General features: G+C 43.1%; 1 protein-coding gene across 4 annotated transcripts in view; it reads right to left on the bottom strand.

Moving 5' to 3' along the window:
- Positions 1-20,115, bottom strand: part of PTPRM (protein tyrosine phosphatase receptor type M) — a 613,403-nt gene that overhangs the window by 90,666 nt on the left and 502,622 nt on the right. For all 4 annotated transcript variants that reach the window (XM_053673443.1, XM_053673444.1, XM_053673445.1 and 1 more), the window contains one exon: positions 15,604-15,691. In XM_053673443.1, the coding sequence (XP_053529418.1) occupies positions 15,604-15,691 (88 nt within the window). The remainder of the gene's footprint in view (positions 1-15,603; positions 15,692-20,115) is intronic.

The raw sequence follows: 20,115 nt of genomic DNA, 5'->3' as shown, positions 1-20,115 counted from the left end.
GGTCCTGCCTAATACACAGCATATGAGCACAAGTACGTACATAACTCTTCCCACGCTCATGAATAGGGCGTCTGAACAGTCACCAATCCGGCATTCGAGGGGGAAGTAGGAATCAAGGTGTTTCACTAAGGCTTCCCAGGGTGTTGGCAAGGGTCTTACTGTGGACTTGGTTAGTGGTTTTATGAGTGTTTGCTTTACAACAATCTATTAAACTGTATGTGGATGTTATGTGGCCCTCTCTGTACCAATATTTCACTATTTAAAAATAAAAGAGCTCACATTGAGGACATTATGGGAAGTGGAGTTAAGTGAGTCACAAAAGGACAAATACTGTCATATTCCTCTGATGAGGAACCTAGAATAATGAGATAGAAAGCAGAATGGTGGGCGCCAAGGCTGGGAGGAGGGAGAACAGTCACTTGTTTAATGGGTGCAGAGTTTCAGTCTGGGAAGATGAAAAAGTTCTGGAGATAGTGCTGGTGGTGGTTGCTCAACAGTGTAGATGAACTTAATGCCACTGAACTCTACACCTAAAAATACTTATGATGGTTAACTTTTATGTGTCATATATTTTACCACATTTTAAAAAATTTTTATTTTATTGATTATGCCATTATAGTTGTTCTATTCCCCCCTTCATTCCCCTCCACCCTGCACCCCCACCCCTACCATTTCCCCCCCTTTAGTTTATGAACATGTGTCTCAAGTTCTTTGGATTCTATATTTCCCTTACTATTCTTGCCCTCCCCCTATCTATTTTCTACCTACCGTCTATGCTACTTATTTTCTGTACCTTCTCCCCCCTTCTTCTCCCACTCGCCTGTTGCTAACCCTCCATGAGATCTTCATTTCTATGGTTCTGCTCCTGATCTAGCTGTCCTTCTAGCTTGCTTTTGTTTTAGATGTGGTTGTTAATAACTGTGAGTTTGCTGTCCTTTCACTGTTCATATTTTTAATTTTTTTCTTAGATAAATCCCTTTAACATTTCATATAATAAGGGCTTGATGATGATGAACTCCTTGGATTTGACCTTATCTGAGAAGCATTTTATCTGTCCTTCCATTCTAAATGAAAGTTTGCTGGATAGAGCAATCTTGGTTGTAGGTCTTTGGATTTCATGACTTAGAATACCTCTTTCCAGCCCCTTCTTGCCTGTAAGGTCTCTTTTGAGAAATCTGCTGACAGTCTGATGGGAACTCCTTTGTAGGTGACTGTCCCCTTATCTCTTGCTGCTTCTAGGATTCTCTCCTTCATTTCAATTTTGGCTAACATAATTATGATGTGCCTTGGTGTGTTCCTTCTTGGGTCCAACATCTTTGGGACTCTCTGAGGTTCCTGGATTTCCTGGAAATCTATTTCCTTTGCCAGATTGGGGAAATTCTCCTTTATTATTTGTTCAAATGTTTTCCACTGGTGGCTGTACCTTTCCCCCTTCTGGTACCCCTATAATTCAGATGTTGGAGCGTTTAAAGATGTCCTGGAGGTTCCTAAGTCTCTCCTCATTTTTTTGAATTCTTGTTTCTTCAGTCTTTTCTGGTTGGTCATTTTTATCCTCCTTCTGGTCCACTCCTTTGATTTGAGTCCCAGTTTCCTTTCCATTACTATTGGTTTCCTGTGCATTTCCATTCATTTTAATTAGTTTAGCCTTCATATGTTCCTCTAATTTGTGACTAAAATCAACCAGTTCTGTGAGCATCCTGATCACCAGTGTTTTGAACTGTGCATCTGAAAGTTCTGCTATTTCTTCGTCGCTTAGATTTATGGGCTCTGGGGCTTTGAGATCTTCTTGAGCCATTTTTGGTCTGTTCATGCCCGTTAAGTATGAGAAGCAGAGCCTTAGGGGCGAGGCAGGGACTCCAGGGTGGGGTCGTTGGGTTGTGAGGCTGTATGTGGTGGAGGGGTCAGAGTGGGGAAATGGCGTCCCCCTCTCCTGCTTCCCGCTGCTGGGTGAGGAGCAAAGCCTTAGGTGTTCACCAGGGTAGGGTTGCTTAGGTCTCTGGGTTGTGAACTGTATGTGGGGGCGGGGTCAGAGCTGGGAAATGGTGGCCGTCTCTGCTGCCTCCCGTTGCTGGGACCCGCTGGGTTCCGTCTCACTGCCCACTCCTTTGCCGGTCTATCTGTGCAGGAATGCGCCAGCACAGTCAACCCGCCACCCTTCACCCTCGCTGGATCCACGGGTCGTTCACTGGGTCACTCACTGGGTTGGCCCTTTGCAACCCCACGCCTAGGATCGGTGCGCCTGAGTCCATCTGACCGAGTTTTCTTGTGCAACCCTGCTCCGCTAGCTGCTGGTTTTGCCCCTCTTACTGGTCAGGCTGAAGCATTCGTTGTTATCAGACTTCTGAAAAGTTCAATTTTCTGTGTTCTGGCTGTGTTTTCTGTTGCTAATATTTTGTTGTCTCTAAACTTGGTTGTGTGAGAAAGCACGGCGTCTCCACCTAAGCCTCCATCTTGGCAGAAGACTATTTTACCACATTTTAAAAACATCAGGAGTCCACCCTTTCCCTTGAAGAACAGCTCTTCATGTTCCTCTCTAGCCTCAGATATCCTAGGGAAATATTCTTTCAAAGGATGGAAGGGCATCTCATGGATTTCAGACTGAGAGTGTCCCAGAGTTCCTCTGCTGGGCTGGTTCCCGTTCCCTGATGAAATAAAGGCTGAGCTGGCAAATGGCCCTACAGTTGCTACAAAAGGACAACTGTCCTACATTATTCATGTGTACATAGTAGATGTGCTTAAGAATTACTGAAATGAGGTTTATGGGGTATTTTTTCTTTCAGTGATAAAATTGTGGTACATGGTACTAATTAAGTGAAAGTGAGCTGTCACTTGTATCATTACTGCCAATGACTTCATTCAAGACCTGATAAAGTCTCACTTGGACTATTTCAGTCTTACTTCTAGACACCTCCCTCTCTAGTGAATCCACGCTGAGACCTTCTTTTCTAAAACAAAATATATTCTAGCCCCACCTCGTTTAAACCATTCAATGATATCAATAGAGCACTGATCATCAGTAGTCTTACAAAAGAAGGGTATGATATAGTCATTAAAAAGGATTACAAAGAATTACTCTGTCTTGACTTCCGGCCAAGATGGAGGCATACATGGAAACACTGTGCCTCCTCGCACAACCAAGTTTAAAGACAACAAAGTTTTAGTAACAAAAATGCAACCAAAACACAGAAAATTAAACTGTACGGAGTCCGACAACAATGAACCACTCAGCCAGACTGGTAAGAGGGGCAGAGCCAGTGGCTGGCAGAGCGGGGTCGTGCAGGAAAAAGTGGTGAGACTGACTCAGGTACCCAGACGGTGGTTGGCAGATCCCAGGTGTGGGGTGGCAATGGGCAGACCCAGTGGAGGCGCAAGGCGGCTGGCTGACTGTGGTCACACATTCATGCCCAGATAAACCAGGTGAAGGAGCAAGCAGTGAGACAGAACTCCCAGGCTAGGGCCCCAGGAATGGGAATTAAAGCCCAAAAGCACAAATTGGAAAAACTTTTGGGGTCCAGGTGCCAGGAGAAGCTCCCAGGCTCACAGAGAGTTTGTTGGAGAGACCCACAGGGTCCTGGAGGGTGCACAGGCCCACACACCTGGGAGCCAGCACCAGGAGGGCCAGGTTTGCTTGCAGGAAGCAGCAGAGGGAACCAAAATCCAAGAAAGAGCAGAACAAACACCACTGCCCCTCTCTGACCCCACCCGCACATGTAGTATCACAACCCAGCAACTGGGTCGCCCCACCCTGGTGAACACCTAAGGCTCTACCCCTCATACATAACAGGTGCCAACAGACCAAAACATTATGGCTCAAGAACAGTTCAAAGCCCCACAGATAATAATTCTAAACGACCAAGAGATAGCCAACCATTCAGATGCACAGTTCAAAACACTGGTGATCAGGATGCTCAGAGAACTGGTTGATTTTAGTCACAAATTAGAGGAACAAATGAAGGCTAAACTAATTGAAATGAATGGTAATGCACAGGAAACCAATAGTTATGGAAAGGAAACTGGGACTCAAATTAAAGGAGTGGACCAGAAGGAAGAAAAAAATGACCAAACAGAAAAATATGAAGAAACAAGAATTAAAAAAAATGAGGAGAAGCTTAGGAACCTCCAGAACATCTGTAAATGCTCCAACATCTGAATTATAGGGGTACCAGAAGGGGAAGAGAAAGAACATCAAGTGGAAAACTTATTTGAACAAATAATAAAGGAGAACTTTCCCAATCTGGCAAAGGAAATAGACTTCCAGGAAATCCAGGAAGCTCAGAGAGTCCCAAAGAAGTTGGACCCAAGAAGAAACACACCAAAGCACATCATAATTATATTAGCCAAGATTAAAATGAAGGAGAGAATCCTAGAAGCAGCAAGAGCTAAGGGGACAGTCACCTACAAAGGAGTTCCCATCAGACTGTCAGCAGATTTCTCAAAAGAGACCTTACAGGCAAGAAGGGGCTGTAAGGGGCTGGAAAGAAGTATTCCAGGTCATGAAATCCAAAGACCTACATCCAAGATTGCTCTATCCAGCAAAACTTTCATTTAGAATGGAAGGACAGATAAAATGCTTCTCAGATAAGGTCAAATCCAAGGAGTTCATCATCACCAAGCCCTTATTATATGAAATGTTAAAGGGACTTATCTAAGAAAATGAAGATAAAAAAGATGAACAGTGAAAGAACAACAATCTCACAGTTATTAACAACCACACCTAAAACAAAAGCAAACTAAGAGGATAGCTAGATCAGGAGCGGAACCATAGAAATGGAGATCACAAGGAGGGTTAGCAACAGGGGAGTGGGAGGAGGAGAAAGGGGGAGAACGTACAGAGAATAAGTAGCATAGACAGTAGGTAGAAAATAGACAGGGGGGAGGGCAAGAATAGTATGGGAAATATAGAATCTAAAGAACTTGTGACACATGGACATAAACTAAGAGAGGGGAATGGTGGGGAAAGGGGTGTGCAGGGTGGAGGGAAATGAAGGGGGGGAATGGGACAACTGTAATGGCATAATCAATAAAATATATTTTTTTAAAAAGAATTACTCTGTCTTTACCTGGAAGGATCCCAGTGACATATTGCAGAGTGAAGTAGAGCAGGTTACGGAGCAGCATGTCTCATGAGAGTCTGTCCTGTGCAATGCCCTGCATATTTGCATGTGTGTGTAGGAGTGCACGGTGGGGTAACTGAAAGGTGGGGTTTCTGCTGGTGGTAAGGTTTGGAGTGATGTCTAACTTTTATCTTTGTGATTACGTGTGCTACTTCCATTGTCTACATAGCTTATGCTAACTTCATAATCAGCAAGAAAACAAAAGACCTATCTTTATTAAAAAAATAAAGCCATCAACTTCAAAGCAGAAAACTAAAAAGGGATTTGAAGGAAACAGAAAAAGAATTAGCAGGGTTTGAATTTGGTTGGTGAGGTTCTGGGCAATTTTTTACAAGTTTTCATTAGTGCGCATTTTTCTTTAATGTGTGTGCATTGCTTTTATAATTGTGGAAAAAGTAACCTATTTAGCCATGGATGAGTGGAATGTGATCAAAATCCAACCAAAGTTTATATTATAATCACAGCTCAATGTTACCCCTGAAGAAAGGTAACAAAAATCTGACATGTTGAGAAATAATCTGCATCAAGGCCGTGTTGCCATTCCTCACATTTATTTCAATAATGCCTTTCCTGTATATTATATTTGGGGGGGTAAGAAACAGGCACATAAAAACATATTACAAAGCATAACTAACCACTGCTCACTGTTGAGAAATTATAATCTGCTGGTGCTTCCTCCATGTATGTTTGCATCCATGCATGCATGCATGTGTTTATGATGCATGAATATAGGCATACGTGCCTGCATTGTGAATGAGCATGCATATGTGCATGCATGTTGGTATTTATGAATGTACATGTGTGCATGAATTTTTGTGTGTGTGCATGGGTGCATGTTTGCTTCCTGCAATAGAAGTGGGGTAATTTGAGATTTAAAACAGGTCTCTATGCTCTAAGCCCCTAAAATGTGTTACCTATGCCCTTTTCTTCAAGTAACCTTATCTCTGAAATACCACTAAGTAGCTTCACATATTTTAAGATTTTCATATTGAACATAACAGATACAGGTAACAGGCTGGCTTGCACATGATTCGATATTACTACAGCAGCAGAAGTGCAGTAGTGCAGTATGTCATTTATAATCTTCCACCTACTACCTATTCACTCTTTCTGCTAAATGTAGATGGCATATTTAAGGTCAATTGGAATCACAGTGATCTGAGAAACATTTGCCCACTGAGATGAGATTCAAAATTAATTTTAATTACAAATGATCTTCAAATAGTGGGGTTTTGCTCTTCCTGTGGTTACATGCTTGCTGCTACACAGGTTTCGCTGTACAAGATGCAGAAAAACCAAGTGACCTTTGGGAGTGCCTGGTGTCTGATCCCTTGTTGACTCCTACTCCAGCCCGACACCCCTGCTTGTTCCCACATGGTGCTCAGGCCATGCATGTTCTGAATGTGAAGCAATTAGGGAACCTTTGAGCATGGTGGTGGGTAGCTTGTGTTAAGTTTTATTTTTGCAGTTGGTTTTAGGTATTCCTAATTTAGTCTCCCCTTGTGTCTTTTTTTCACCTGATGCTCTGTCAAAGATTCTTACTCATCATTCTTCGGAAACTTGGTAGAACCCCTGACTTTTATTTTACCTGTTTTTTCTAGATTTACTTTTTGCCTTTCTAAATGTTGTGTATCAATCTATTTCTCCCTTACTCTCATCCACCTGAATTTTAATGCCAAAAGCTCTCCCCGATTGTTTGTTCTTATGTAACTAAATTCTGTTCACCCTCCCTCCCGTCACCTGCCTTTATACCTAAGCTGGGTCATAACAGAGGTAGATTCTTGAAAAGTAAAACTTGTAGGAGTCACTCAATTAGCAGAGAGAAGCATGCTGCTATTGAAACAAACTTCTGGAAATGTGTCTTCAGCAGGGGCATCAAGACTGGGTTATGGATTAAAAGTATCAGGTGGGGCAGAGCTTTCACTCTCCTCTTAGCTACCTCACAATTTGCCAGGGAAATGGAGTAGGAGGGCATGAGGGACCCAATCAAGATGAAAACCAAGCTCAGAAGATACCCCCTCTGTTCCCCTTAATAAAGCTGTTTATCCTTGCTGTCTTTCCTCACTGTCTTCACTCATTTGCCTTCTCAGTCCTCACTCACTCCATTCAAGCAGCTCTTACTAAGTTCATGAACTATCCTCAGGTTGCTACATCATAGTCTTCTCTGCACTAGTTTTCCAGCAGGACAGCAACATGCCCTGTGCTCCATGGTGCAATGCTCCTTTGTACGTGTTAGGTAGTTCTGTCTCAGCATTTCTCTCATTAAAGTCCCTCTAGACTCTTGATGCCCTCTATATTCCCTGCACAGATAATCTCACCACACCAATGGCTTCAACCACATCTAAATGCCCCAAATTCACTAATCTATATTCGGGTCCAGACCTTCCTCTTTCTGGTTCCGCAGCAGTCTATGTAACTGCCTGCTTGACATCTCATTTGAATGTTTCAAAGGCATCTCAGTGTCCTCAGATTCCCCTCAGAAGTCTTCCCTGCTACCACCAACCTGTTACCTACCTGTGAGCTACACTCCAAATATGGCTCCCTTCCAGGGTTACCCATCTGAGTAAACAGTCTGTCCATCCATCCATCTGTCCGTCTGTCCACCCACCCATCCATCCTTCTGAAAGTCAGAAACACCTTTGACTCTTGACTTCTTTACCCCACATCCTATCCATTCTGTTTGGCCAATCACGTCTCTTGAATCCATCTACATCTTTTCTTTCTAGTCTGCATTATCATTGCTTCTCACCTGGGCTACTGAATCTCTTAGCTAGTGTTCCCTTCCAATTAGTATGTTTTACTTCACAGCTGGATTAAATTTTCCAAAGGCAAATTTAATTAACAACCCTCACCTCTTCTCCTCAAAAACCCCTTTAATGAGGTTTTCCTTGTTCTTGTAATGAAGACTAAAATCCTTAATCTTCCCTAGAAGGCCCTGCAGGTCTCGCTCGGACTTCCCTCCCTCTTTGGCCAACTGCCCTCACCCAGGCCTCCCAGCTCCAACCTGGGTTTTCCTTCAGTTCCACAAACTCAAGGGTTCTCTCAGGTGAAGAGTCTGTTCATAATGTACGTGGTCTTCCATTTCATGTCCTCAGGGAAGCCTTCACACCCCCTGAATAAGTCAACTGCCATTATGGGGTTTCACAGTCCCATGTGTCTCTCTCTTTGTGGCTCTTAACTTTACTTCCCTCATTTGTATAACCATTTAGTCCAGTATAATCACTTAATTTTCTCCTCCCACCCACAGGGAATGTCAGTTTCCTGAGGGCAGGGGCTGTGTTTTGACTTACTGCGGGTCACCCCAGCATCTGCACATTTCCCACCTCTCCCTTTGGTCATGCTCACTCTGCTCCAGTGACGTGGCTCCTTGGGACACCCCGCTGAGATAGGGCCACCCTCAGGGCCTCTGCCTTCACCCAGCTCCCTTCCTCGCCTGCGTCAGCTACTGTTTGCATCTTATGGTCTCTTATGCTTCCTTCAACTTGACCCGGAGCCTGGCACATGTAGGACCAATATGTCTTTGCTGACTGGACCACAGAAAGGGGCAAGGGAGCCTGGGAAAGGTCTGCAGGTTCTGGCTGTTATCTCTAATCAACTGTCCCTGGAGAAGAGGTCCCCCAATTTAAGGGGCTGCTGTTAGCTGGGAGATTTGGTGTATGTCTTAAGCTCTGAGTTTATTATAATTAGGAACTGCTGAGAGTACCAGGAGGGCTATGTTTGTGTGTGTGGTATGCTAATGGTGGACTGGGTACTAGTTTATATTTGGAAAGGGCTAGCTCAGCAAATTTATAGTATAAATAAGAAAAAAGTTTAACTTACTTAAGAGCAAAAGCCAATAAACAGTTTTTAAGCACCACTGAAAGCATTTTATATTTAAACACTGTTGCAAAACAGGGAATGTGATCATTACTAGTTCTTCTTATGTTCTCTGAAAGCACTATCAGGAATCTTTAAGATGCTGACTGAATCCCCCCATTGCTCATCCTAGTTAGTGATGTTAATCCCAAGGCCCAGGTGCTATGGAGCGGGCTTCCCAGTTACTGAAATCTTCTTTCCACAATTACATACTTCTTTGGGGGTCAGGGGAGATGGTGAGAGCACTCGTCTTCCCTATGACTTACACAGCCAATGTGGGTATATACATCAGCATGATTAAGATAAGTACCTTCATTTTTTTAAATTCTTCAAATCCTTCCACAACTCTAACAATACTGAGGATATTTTTCCACTGCCATAACTAAAGCCACATAGACAATCTCAAAGGAACCAGTTCCAGATGTCGGTTCTCAGAGCAGTTCCAGGCACAGCAGTGGCTCCATCAGGGTCACCTGGGAAGCTCACACCTGACTGGGGCCACTCTGTAGCGAGGTAACGCTCGGCCTGAGTGGTCTGATGTGAAGACTGGGCAAGGGCCGGTACCAGAGAGCTCTGGTACTAAGCCAACAGTAGTGTATACCTGCAACCCATGTGTGGTATTAAACTCATCCCAGTTAGCGGGGGTGGATCAACAGTAATATCTAAGGATCCCCTCTTTTAAAAGCAGAAATAATGGTTTGGGAGGTGGTCTGAGTGATACTTCAGTTTATGTCAGCATAGAGACTTACACAGAGTCATATTAATAACCGTAGGCAGCTCAAAAGGGACTTTGGAAAACAGAAACTAGAGGAAAAGATAACCATTTGCAACAGCATGAATAAACCTAGAAGGACTTATGCTAAGTAAAAGAAGACAGGCATAGGAAGGAAAAAGTGTGCGATCTCACTTATGTGTGGAATCTAAAAACATTAAATACAAAGAAGCAGAGAGCACAACAATGGTTTTGCCAGGGGCTGGGGTGTGGGAAACGGGAGATGCTCATCACAGGGTACAAAGCTGCAGTTACGTGGGATGGATAAACCTCAAGATCTAACCTGCAGCCAGATGACTGTGGTGAATAAACGGACATAGGCTGAGAGAGCAGATTTCAGGTGCTCTTACCACATGCACGGCAACTGCAACTACCGGTATGTGCAGAGAAGATACATTAATTAGCTTGACTGCAGTAATCATTTCACTGTGCATATTAAATCATCATGTTATGTACCTTAACTATGTACAGCTTTTATTTAAAAAATATGTGGAAAAAAAGAAGCACATGTGTGCACAGGGAAAGGCGTTGGGATGCTATGGCAGTGGAGAGGTCGCATTGAAAAAATGGACAGTGCAACAGGCAGAGAGGTCTGCCTCTCCCTCTCAGGACATTATTCCCAGGTAGGCACTGAAACAGTGCGACCTGGTGGAGCAACACTGACTGAGCCCGGGAGGGGAAGAATGGTGAGCAGGAGAGGGCTGGAAAATCAGCCCTGGAGATCAGGAGCAGAGGCGACAGCTGGGCAGACCACCCGGAAATGGAGTCCAGAGTCATGGCTACGAGGGATCTCTCCTCCACCTCTCTTGAATCAGCCATTTGCTTGATGTGAAAAAAAAAGTCTTATTGGAATGTAGACAGTCCATTCATTCATGTATTGTTGATGGAGGCTTTCAACAGCAGGGCCGAGGAGCTGCGTGGAGAACGGCAGGTCTGCAAGGCCCACGCTATATATTATTTGGCCCTTTACAGAATGAGTGTGTCGGCCCTGCGCTTGGATGTGTTGATAGGAGGGAGTGCCTGATTGTATTCAATCATCTTTCTGTCATGGTGCCTAGCATGGTGTCTGGCAAACAGTAAGTGATCAATAGATATTTGTGGAATGAGGGGATGAATTACTGGATCTACTTAACCACATACTTTTTAGTCCAGCTGTGAGGAAAAATAAGGTTGAATAATGAGATTAAATATTTCTGTGGAAAACAGCTGTATGGCCAGTCCCCAGAAGGCCCAGGTGGAGGGCAGGGGGCAGGAGGTCTGGAGGCTGAACGGAACTTTACAGGAGAGAACCTGCTTGGAATGCCTCGGTGAGCTGGCAGACTCTCCACAGAAAGGAAGCAATCTGTGTTTGCCTGGAGGCCGATGCCTCTACTTGAGTCTATAAAAACAAGCTTCTCTAAATAATTAAACTAGAATATCATTTTTTTAGTCACAAAATGACTCCTACCTATTCATGTGATCACAGGCAAAGTCACATCATCTCTCCATGCCTCAACTTGAAAATGAGGACAACACTTGGAGAATTGAAGTAGTTTATATTTATATAGAATTCGTGGGTTTTAAATGTCTTCATGAGAAAAAGACAGTAAAAACTTTTATTACAATAGTGTTGGAGGTAGGTCAGGCCATGCATGTCTTTCGCTGGGCTCCCCTTCCCACCCAGCACTCCAATGTGCCCGCCAGTTCCCCCCAGCCATCCCGCAGAACCGGACCACCAGGCCGCAGGCTGCACTGTCCCGTCGCTGCTTCCTTTCCCACACCCAGCCTGTTACTAGATGTCCTCTGACATCCTGTTCCCCTGAGCACCCATTCTGCACTAGGTGTCAATGAGCGATGATAGGTGAACAATTATTACAAATTAGATGCTGACCTCATTATCTTTCTTAGACAATAGACATCAAAGAAGAACTTCTGTAGAAGACAGCTCTCAAATTTCTGTACAGGGGACTCGAGGGTCAGTCTGGGTCTACCGGACTTAGCTCGAGCTACCTTTCAACAGCGAGTGTACAGTTTTTAAATTTGGGTTGGCCTGGAAAGATGAAGGAAGGGAAGGGAGAGCACTAAAGTCTCCTTAAGTTGTCTCTCATCACTGCCACTGGCCTGTGCATACCACAGCGGTGATGGCAGGACGTTCAGGCAGTGTGGCAAGCTGGTGGGGACCAACTGTTAGCGGTTATAAAAGCTTCTCTTGGGTTGAAATCCTGCCTCTGTGTCTTAACTGTGCAATCATTTTACTTTATGCCTTAATTTCCTTGACTGTAAAACAGATATAATATCTCTTTCATGGTATTGTTATAGGGAGCATGTAAGTTAATATGTATTAAGTGCTTAGAGTGGTATCTAGCATATAGGAAATGCTCAGCAAATGGTAGCTTTTATTGTTTTCATTAATCATTCAAAAGTATTTCTCAAGTGTCTACCAAGTGCAGGCATTAAACTATGCCCCGGGAAGGAGCAGACTCAAAGCTACACTAAACGAGGCCAGCTGGATCCCTGAGCACACCTCAAATCACACCCCGCTGACACTGCCTCACGCTCAGCCTCAGGCCCACATCCAGGATATAGCAACCTCAGGGCAAAGGCTCATCCACATCCCCTTCTACTTGGTGTGTGAGCGGGGCCAGGGACTGCTGTGAATTCCCCTTTTCACCTCCATGAATCCCTTTAGAGTTTGTTGCAGAACTGAGGGAACTCCTGGGAAGCATTCTCTAAGCCACAGGTGGCAAACACAAGGCCCGCGGGCCATATCCAGCCTTCCACCACGTTTTATCCAGTCAAGCACCTGTTTCTACTCAGCAGCAGCACCGAGCTCCTTGCCCCTAGTTAAGGAGTAGTTACATTTATACAGTCCTAAAATTACAGTCAGCTCTTTGAAGGCAACTGCGAGGCTGATGTGGCCCCCAGAGAAAGTGAGTTTAACACCCTGCTCTAAGCCATTATATCAAATCTGTAATCTTTTACCAGTACAAACCTTCACTGGGCTCCCAGAGAATATGAAGGAACCTGGAATATCTGTATTGGTCAACTAATTCTCCCATGACCACTCTCTGGCAAGAAACAACATTTTCCTTTGCTGAGCCTTGGCAGAGCAGTGCACACGGTTCCAGCACAGAGCTGTGCTCTTCGTGTTGAACTACAGCCGCAGCACTCTTACGGCCCGGTCTGCTCTGTCTTGGGAGCAGGGACTTTATCTCCATCACCTCGGAATCCTCAGTGTGGGCCAGTGTCTGGTGCTCTGTAGTGTTGACTGAATTCATGGAGAAGTGTTTAAGCCTTAGATCTCAGGGAAGCATCTTCTATCTAAAAAGGATTCTCATATGACCAAATGAAGCATTCAGCTAACAAACAAACAAAATACTCGAAGTTACACTTGTCCCCTGCAAAACCACTGATCTGGCTTTATGAGTAGCCAAAGGGAAAGCAGGGTGTGCTCATGAGCAATCAGGATGGTTCACAAATGTTGTGTGTAAGCCTTGCTCCCTTTAAAAAAAATAAAATATACAGATACACTGCAGACTTTCACCGTCCAATTTGGGAGTCACTAGACTCATACTGTTTAAATGCAAAATGACTAGATCAAATACAATTCAAAGCTCAGTTGCTACCTGGAAAAACTAAAAATAGACCTACTACATGACCCAGCAATTCCATTCTGGGTATCTATCTGAAAAAAAAAATGAAAACAATAATTCATAAAGAAATCTGCACCCCTATGTTCACTGTAGCATTATTCACAACAGATAAGACATAAAAGCAACATAGCCATCACCAATAGACAAACGAATAAAGATGCGGTGCATGTTTGTGTATATATGTATATAATATATATACACACAACGGAATACTAGCCATAAAAAGAATGGAATCTTGTCATCTGCAACAACATGATGGACCTAGAGTGTTGTTATGATGTCAAGTGAAACAAGTAAGACAGAGAAGGACAAGTATCATATGGTTTCACTTATATGTGGAATCTAAAGAACGAAAGAAACTGAACAAAATGAAAGAGAAATACTCATAGATACAGAGAACAAAGCGATGGTTGCCAGATGGAAGGGGGTGGGGGACAGGTGAGCAAGGTGAAGGGGAAAAAGAGGCACAAACTTCCAGCTATAAAATCCGGAAGTGATGGGGCTGTAAGGTACAACACAGGGAATACAGTCAGTAGCGTAATAATTGTGGAGTGATGGATGATTACTGCATTTATCAGGGTGATCACTCTGTAAGGTAAAATGCTGAATACCCTGTTGTGCACTTGAAAGTCACACAATTTGTATGTCAACTATACTTTAGTAAAAAAAATAATAAACAATGGTACAGCTATACCAGGAATATTATTCAGTAATAAAGAAGGAATGAATATGTGCAATAACCTGGATACCTCTCTAGAGAATTTTGCTGAGTGAAAACCAGCCAATTCCAGAAGGTTGCATAATGTACAATTTCTATAGCATGCTTGAAATGACAAGCTTACAAGAATGAAGAAGAGATGAATGGTTTCTAAGGATTAAGGGAATGGATGTGGTTATAAAAGAACAGCATCAGGGATTCTTGTGGGAATGGGAATGTACTCTACCTTGACTGTTATCAGTGTTAGTACCCCAATTATTAACTACATATTTTTTGCTATATACTATAGTTTCACAAGGTGTTTCCATCGGGAGGAAGTGTGTAATGCATATACATTGTCTCTGTATTATTTTTACAGCCACACGTAACTCTGCGGTTATCTTGAAAGAAAAAGCTTAATTAAAAATAAACCCCAGAACTCAGTTCCTCACTTGCACCAGCCACAGTCTGAGTGCTCAACCTGGTGAGTGGCTACTGTATCGGACAGCGTGGACACAGGCTGCCCGCCACAGGACAGCATGGACGCGGGCTGCTCGCCACAGCATCGCCGTGCTGTGCTGCCACGGAATCTCCACAGCCCTACTAGAAAGTGTTACTCAGGCGAATAAAATTTAATTGCACTTCCACTATCAATAAAGCTCATATATTGCTCCCTTAGACTGTCCAAACCTTTCAAGTTTGTTCTTTTGTAAGAAGACATGATGAGCTAGATGCTTTCTGTGTCCATTTCCACATTTTTTGCTTTAATTTACATATATTTAGAAATAGTATTAATTCTGTTAGTGCCTTGTGAGCACTTGGTGCAGACTGTGTGACTTAGAGCAATTTACTGCCGGGGATGGATGGCTTCAGCCCTGGGAGCAGGAGGCTCATCAATCTACCACGTGTCTCAGCATCGTTACGGAACATTAATGAGGTTGGGCTCAATTTAAAAACCGTCCAAGGCATTATGGATTGGGAACATTCAGTTCCGTAGGAACTGGGAATTTCTGAGGTATAATCCTAGCTCTTTTGCTAATGAGTGTTGTGATGTGGGGACTATCATTTAACTTCTGAGTTCCAGTTTCCTGTCCTTAAAATGGGGCTATTACTGACCTACCTAACCCAAGTGTCTGGAGGATTAACGAGTTAATGTGTGCGGAGAACTCTGAGCTCCTTGCAGTAGGGCGTGCTGCACATCATTATTTCTATTTATTCCCATGTAGCAGCTGTGTAACATTAGCGCTGTTACGTTTACTCCTACAATGCATTTTCTTTCTCAGCATTTTAACATTACCCATGTTACCCAAACCTTAAGTCTACAGGTAAAACTAGCCCTAAAGCAGGACACATTGACATAGTGGGGGTATTTAGGTAGTTTTTCCTTCCTTTAATAGGAACATGACACCAGCTTTTCCATCAGGATGAAGGCAGTAATTGCACTATAAATTCTTGCCATGTGAGGCTGGCGGTCAATCTTAGCAGATGCGAAATAAAGTTATACCACAGCACAATTACACTGTCAATACTTACACGCAATGATATTCCCATATCTGTTCTTCATTCTGTTCTCATCTTTCTTAGCAGAGTCCCATGGTGCAGACTGCCCTTCAAAGAAGCTCTGGGGGAAGGAGAAAAGTGACAGGAAGAATTACAATTTGGTGCAGTAAACACATATCTTAACAATGGAGGGAGGTCTTAAAAAATGTACAGGGGTTATGAAGGAAAAAGAATGTTCACAAAATGATACTGATTGACTATTCAAGTATTTTGTATTTTAAATATTTCATTCAGCTTTTTGTTTTCTTTTAGGTAAATGCTGCAAACACACACAGGGCTGAAGAGTGAGCCCACAATTTATTGGCACAGTCTGTTAATATGGTCCATTAAAAATGGTGTGTGGCTCACTCCCATCCTACTTTCGTATTTAACACAGAAGATGGAATATTTTTTCAATTTATGAATTATATTACCATTTTTTCAATATTCTCCTAAGAGATATAAAAATATCATTTTTCTTCCCAATTGCTAAATGAAAGAAGGTTATTTTTGGTTAAAACTGTGAAAGTAGGTAAGCTAAGACTTTATAACTTCAAGGCTAAAATATTTTAATAAATTCTGCTAGAGTTTTCTCTTCATTTTTAATGGAGCTTAGATGTCCATTTATTTAGGGATTTGGCATTATTATACCCTGGGCCTTTAATCTTCATGTTATTAGACAGATATATATTTTTTTCTGTTGAAGTTATAATGAAAATGTCCCTCTTCTGGGACTTTTATTTCCATTTTAGTCCACAACCCATTTTTCCTTCCTGTGCCCAGCTACATAAGAAGGTAATGAGAAGAAGGATGGTACAAGAAACATTTATTATGAAACTGATTTCTTGCCTTTGCCACAGCTACTCTTATACTTCTTGGCACCAACTAGGAAAGGAGAGAAGAGGAGGAAGGAGATGTGCAGACCCAGCAGATAAATGAGCACCGTCCAAAATGCTTAAAGGGCCAGGAACCCACATCCTCAAACAGCCCCAGATGGCTTTCCAAACACTCGCTTTAGAAATGGAACTTTTTTTGGACGGTGCTCATTTATCTGCTGGGTCTGCACCCTCCCTAATCTCCATTCTGCCTGTGGTGTTTGGCCATTGAGATCATTTCCATCAATTACCAAAAATCGGTGATTACTCTCTGGTTATTATTCCCTTTTTAAGGGCCCAGGTATGCCTTGTTAGTTCCACTGCTCTCCGGCGCTGCTGCAGTAGGGAGGGCTCTCCTGCTCACAGACCTCACGGGGAGCCCCGCCCCGCCCACACGTCGTGCAGATCTGGCCACACAGGTCCTGCTGTCTCTGCACACGACTGCGGCCTCCCTGAGCACAGCGACTGCGTGTCGTTTTGTTCGCACAGAGACCACGCTTCACAGCAGGAATTGGTCATTAGTTATTAAATGAGTGATCAGTTTTGGAGTTTGGTGACAGTTTGTGTGGCTTTGATCTCAAAAAAAAAAAAACCTTCCTTCTGTGGCTTCATGTGAGAGGGGTTTGAGTACTTGGAAAACCCGCATATGCACAGTTGGCAGATTTCGTTCCACCACAGTTTGTAACGTCCACACCTTTTTCATGACCGGCTGTGTGACACCGTGGTCACCATGCAGCTCAGCCCTCAGCAGAGTCCGGCTGGAAGGGAGCAGTGCCACTGGAACCAGCGCTTCCACACCGCAGAGCGGCAGGAGGACACGCCGTCTCATAACAACACTGGAGTGAAAAAGCTCATACCGCTCTCAGCTCAACATGCAGTTAGATTTTAAACTGGACACCTTAAAGTAAGGCACCTGAGTTGTAATCACCATCACCACCTTCTCAGAATAATGGTTTTTACATCATATTGTATCATTTAGAAAAAAAGCATGCGGGCCGACCAGGATCCCAGATCCTACACATGCACGGCTACATTAATAGGTCCATGCCACACACTGCTAATTGAAGGGTAAAACACTACGCAGGACAAATACAAGTTAAAACATTTTCACGTTATTAATACATTAAGTAAATAGAAATACTAGCATTAAAACACTAGTTAATTCCATCTAGAACAAGACCATTATATCATCAGGGGATTTATTGAAACATGTAACTTTGATTCTGCTATACAATGTGCATTTAAAAATAGCTTCAGGGATTTTAAAATTATACTTTTTTCCTGAATAGTGTCTTTGTTATTCTGTGAATGACTATTTTATAGTTGAGTAATAACTATTATTTGACTTTTCTTATAACAATTTAATTCTACTTTGAGTTTGTCATGATGTAATTACCAATTTCATTTCCCTCAGTCTTCTCTATCCATATAAAATTTTTCAAATTTGTTTTTTTGGTAGAAAGATGAAGAAGGTCAGTGACTTTGAGGGGGATCTTGGTATCTTCAGCAGGTCCATGGCCACTAGCCAACAGTCCCACAGCATATGTGTGTAGTGGGGGGAGGGGTCAGTGCTGAATTAGGGAACAGTCACTCATTCAACGAGTGAAAGAAAATGCTCTTAAGTCACCTGAGGCAAAGCCACATGAGTCCCTGCCCACACTCGACACACTGATGCTCTCCTGTGGAGGACAGTGCCCACATCGCAGCTGTGTTTCTTTAGCATTTGTGGTAACGACAGGACTTTAATTAGCCCTGCTTTTTACCAAGTTATTTTAATCTGATTGCTTTCATTTAATTGATGACCAGGAAACAGACACAGATCAACAATGACATGAAAACAAAACTCCTTACATCTGGGCACTCCATGTAGTTCCTGGCATGCTTTCATGAGGGTGGGGCCCAAGTGCTACCTCCCAGTACTAATTATGCACCAGTAAGTGCCAGCAGAATGAACCAGTCCATCGAGCAGTCAGGTACAGAGATGCAGACAGACCACGACCAGTAGTAGCTCAAAACCAGGCTGACCTGGGTCAGACCTCAACATTTCCGGACTCTTAGTCCACTGCTCTTTTGGAACCACCTCACCTGACAAGGACTTTGAAAGGAGACCAGTGTTAAACCTTCTTAAATACATGTGGCTAACAATTGCTTTCTACATATTGATCACATATCTCTCGTTTCTATTCTTTTTTTAATTTTTAAAGAATATTTTGTTTATTTACTTTTAGAGAGAGAGGTAGGGTGGGAAAAAGAAAGGGAGAGAAACGTTGAAGTGAGAAATACATCAATCAGTTGCCCCTTGCACACCCCAGGGCCTCAACCCAGGCCTGTGCCCCGACTGGGGATGGAACTGGTGACCTGTCGGGTTTGCCGGCTGGCAGTCAGTCCACTGAGCCACGTCAGCAAGGGCTTCTCCTTGTTTCTAAACGAAGCTTTACAACAGAAGAATGTAAAAGATATCAAGTAAACTTTGCTTAGCTGTTGCTTACTTTTACAAAATAGGACAATTTCTTATCTCCTAACATAACATGATCCTTGAGGGAAGCAATGGCAGCAGGAGGGCCCGCAGAAGAGGAAGTTGTTGCCGTGCACCTCCCAGCTTCCCACGCAGGTGTCATGTGAGTCACCTTAAGTGGAAAGATGTATTTTTTTTTTAAATGAAAGCAAAACAAACCAACAGAAAGAGCTGCTCCAAGAAAAAGATCAGATGACTAGTGCCCTCGTAGTCTCCTGACCCCCTGTGGACACGGTGGCCGGGACTTTCACTCTCTGGAACAGTTCTGCTTCCAATTACACAGCCAATCTCCCCAGAAACACATTTGCATGATCAAGACCATGTGTCTTTATTCCTGGCTTGGAAAATAAGTAGTATGCCTTGGGGGAGCCCAGAAAGAAAAAATATGAGCTTCTAGATCGAGCAATTTGGCCTTGTTTCCTTTTGATATGGAGATTTAAAATTTTTAAAGATGGATCCAGTTTTAAGTGTTATTGATTTCTGTTAGCATATTGTGAAAATATCTAGCAAAACATTTACCTTAGACTTTAGATTCCTTCTTGTGCCTGAAATAGTACAAAAGTTAATGGTGTATATTTCTAGTTAGAAAACAAAACTTTATCTGCAGCTCTAGGACCACTAGGCACGCGGAGAAGCTGTGACATGACATGTGGGTCTTTCGCGTTATGAGCCCCTGGTTGCTTTCCTGGCTTGGGAATTCTAAGCAAGAATAACAATCAGGGCAGGGACACAGGTCCTCAGTGCTATGGAACACCGCTTCCTGTCTGGTCCCCCGTGAGGCCTGGGCAGCTGTGCCACACCACAGTGGCAGGGGTACGTCCACTCTGTCCTCCTGGGAGCCGAAGAAACTGAGCCTTCTCTAACTACCCTGTGACCCGCCTCCTTTGTTTTTTTGGGGCAGACCATAAGATAAACAGATAGTCACTAATAAACCTACAAGCAAAATACGCCTGAAAGAAAATTAGGTAATTTTGCTAGGCAATCATCCTACTATGTCTTATTTCACATCCTGTTTAGCTTTTAAATATCTTTTAATAAATTAAACAAATAAACACACATTTAAACAATGTTATCCTGTGCATCTTTTCTTTGGAAAAGAATAAAAGGTTCTTTAGC

This window comes from Artibeus jamaicensis, unplaced genomic scaffold (assembly GCF_021234435.1).
Source record: "Artibeus jamaicensis isolate MK-2021 breed Jamaican fruit bat unplaced genomic scaffold, CSHL_Jam_final contig_864, whole genome shotgun sequence".
In the NCBI taxonomy this organism is placed as follows: domain Eukaryota; kingdom Metazoa; phylum Chordata; class Mammalia; order Chiroptera; family Phyllostomidae; genus Artibeus; species Artibeus jamaicensis.
The sequence above is the reverse complement of the archived record's forward strand: the minus strand, read 5'-3'. Positions and strand labels throughout refer to the sequence as shown.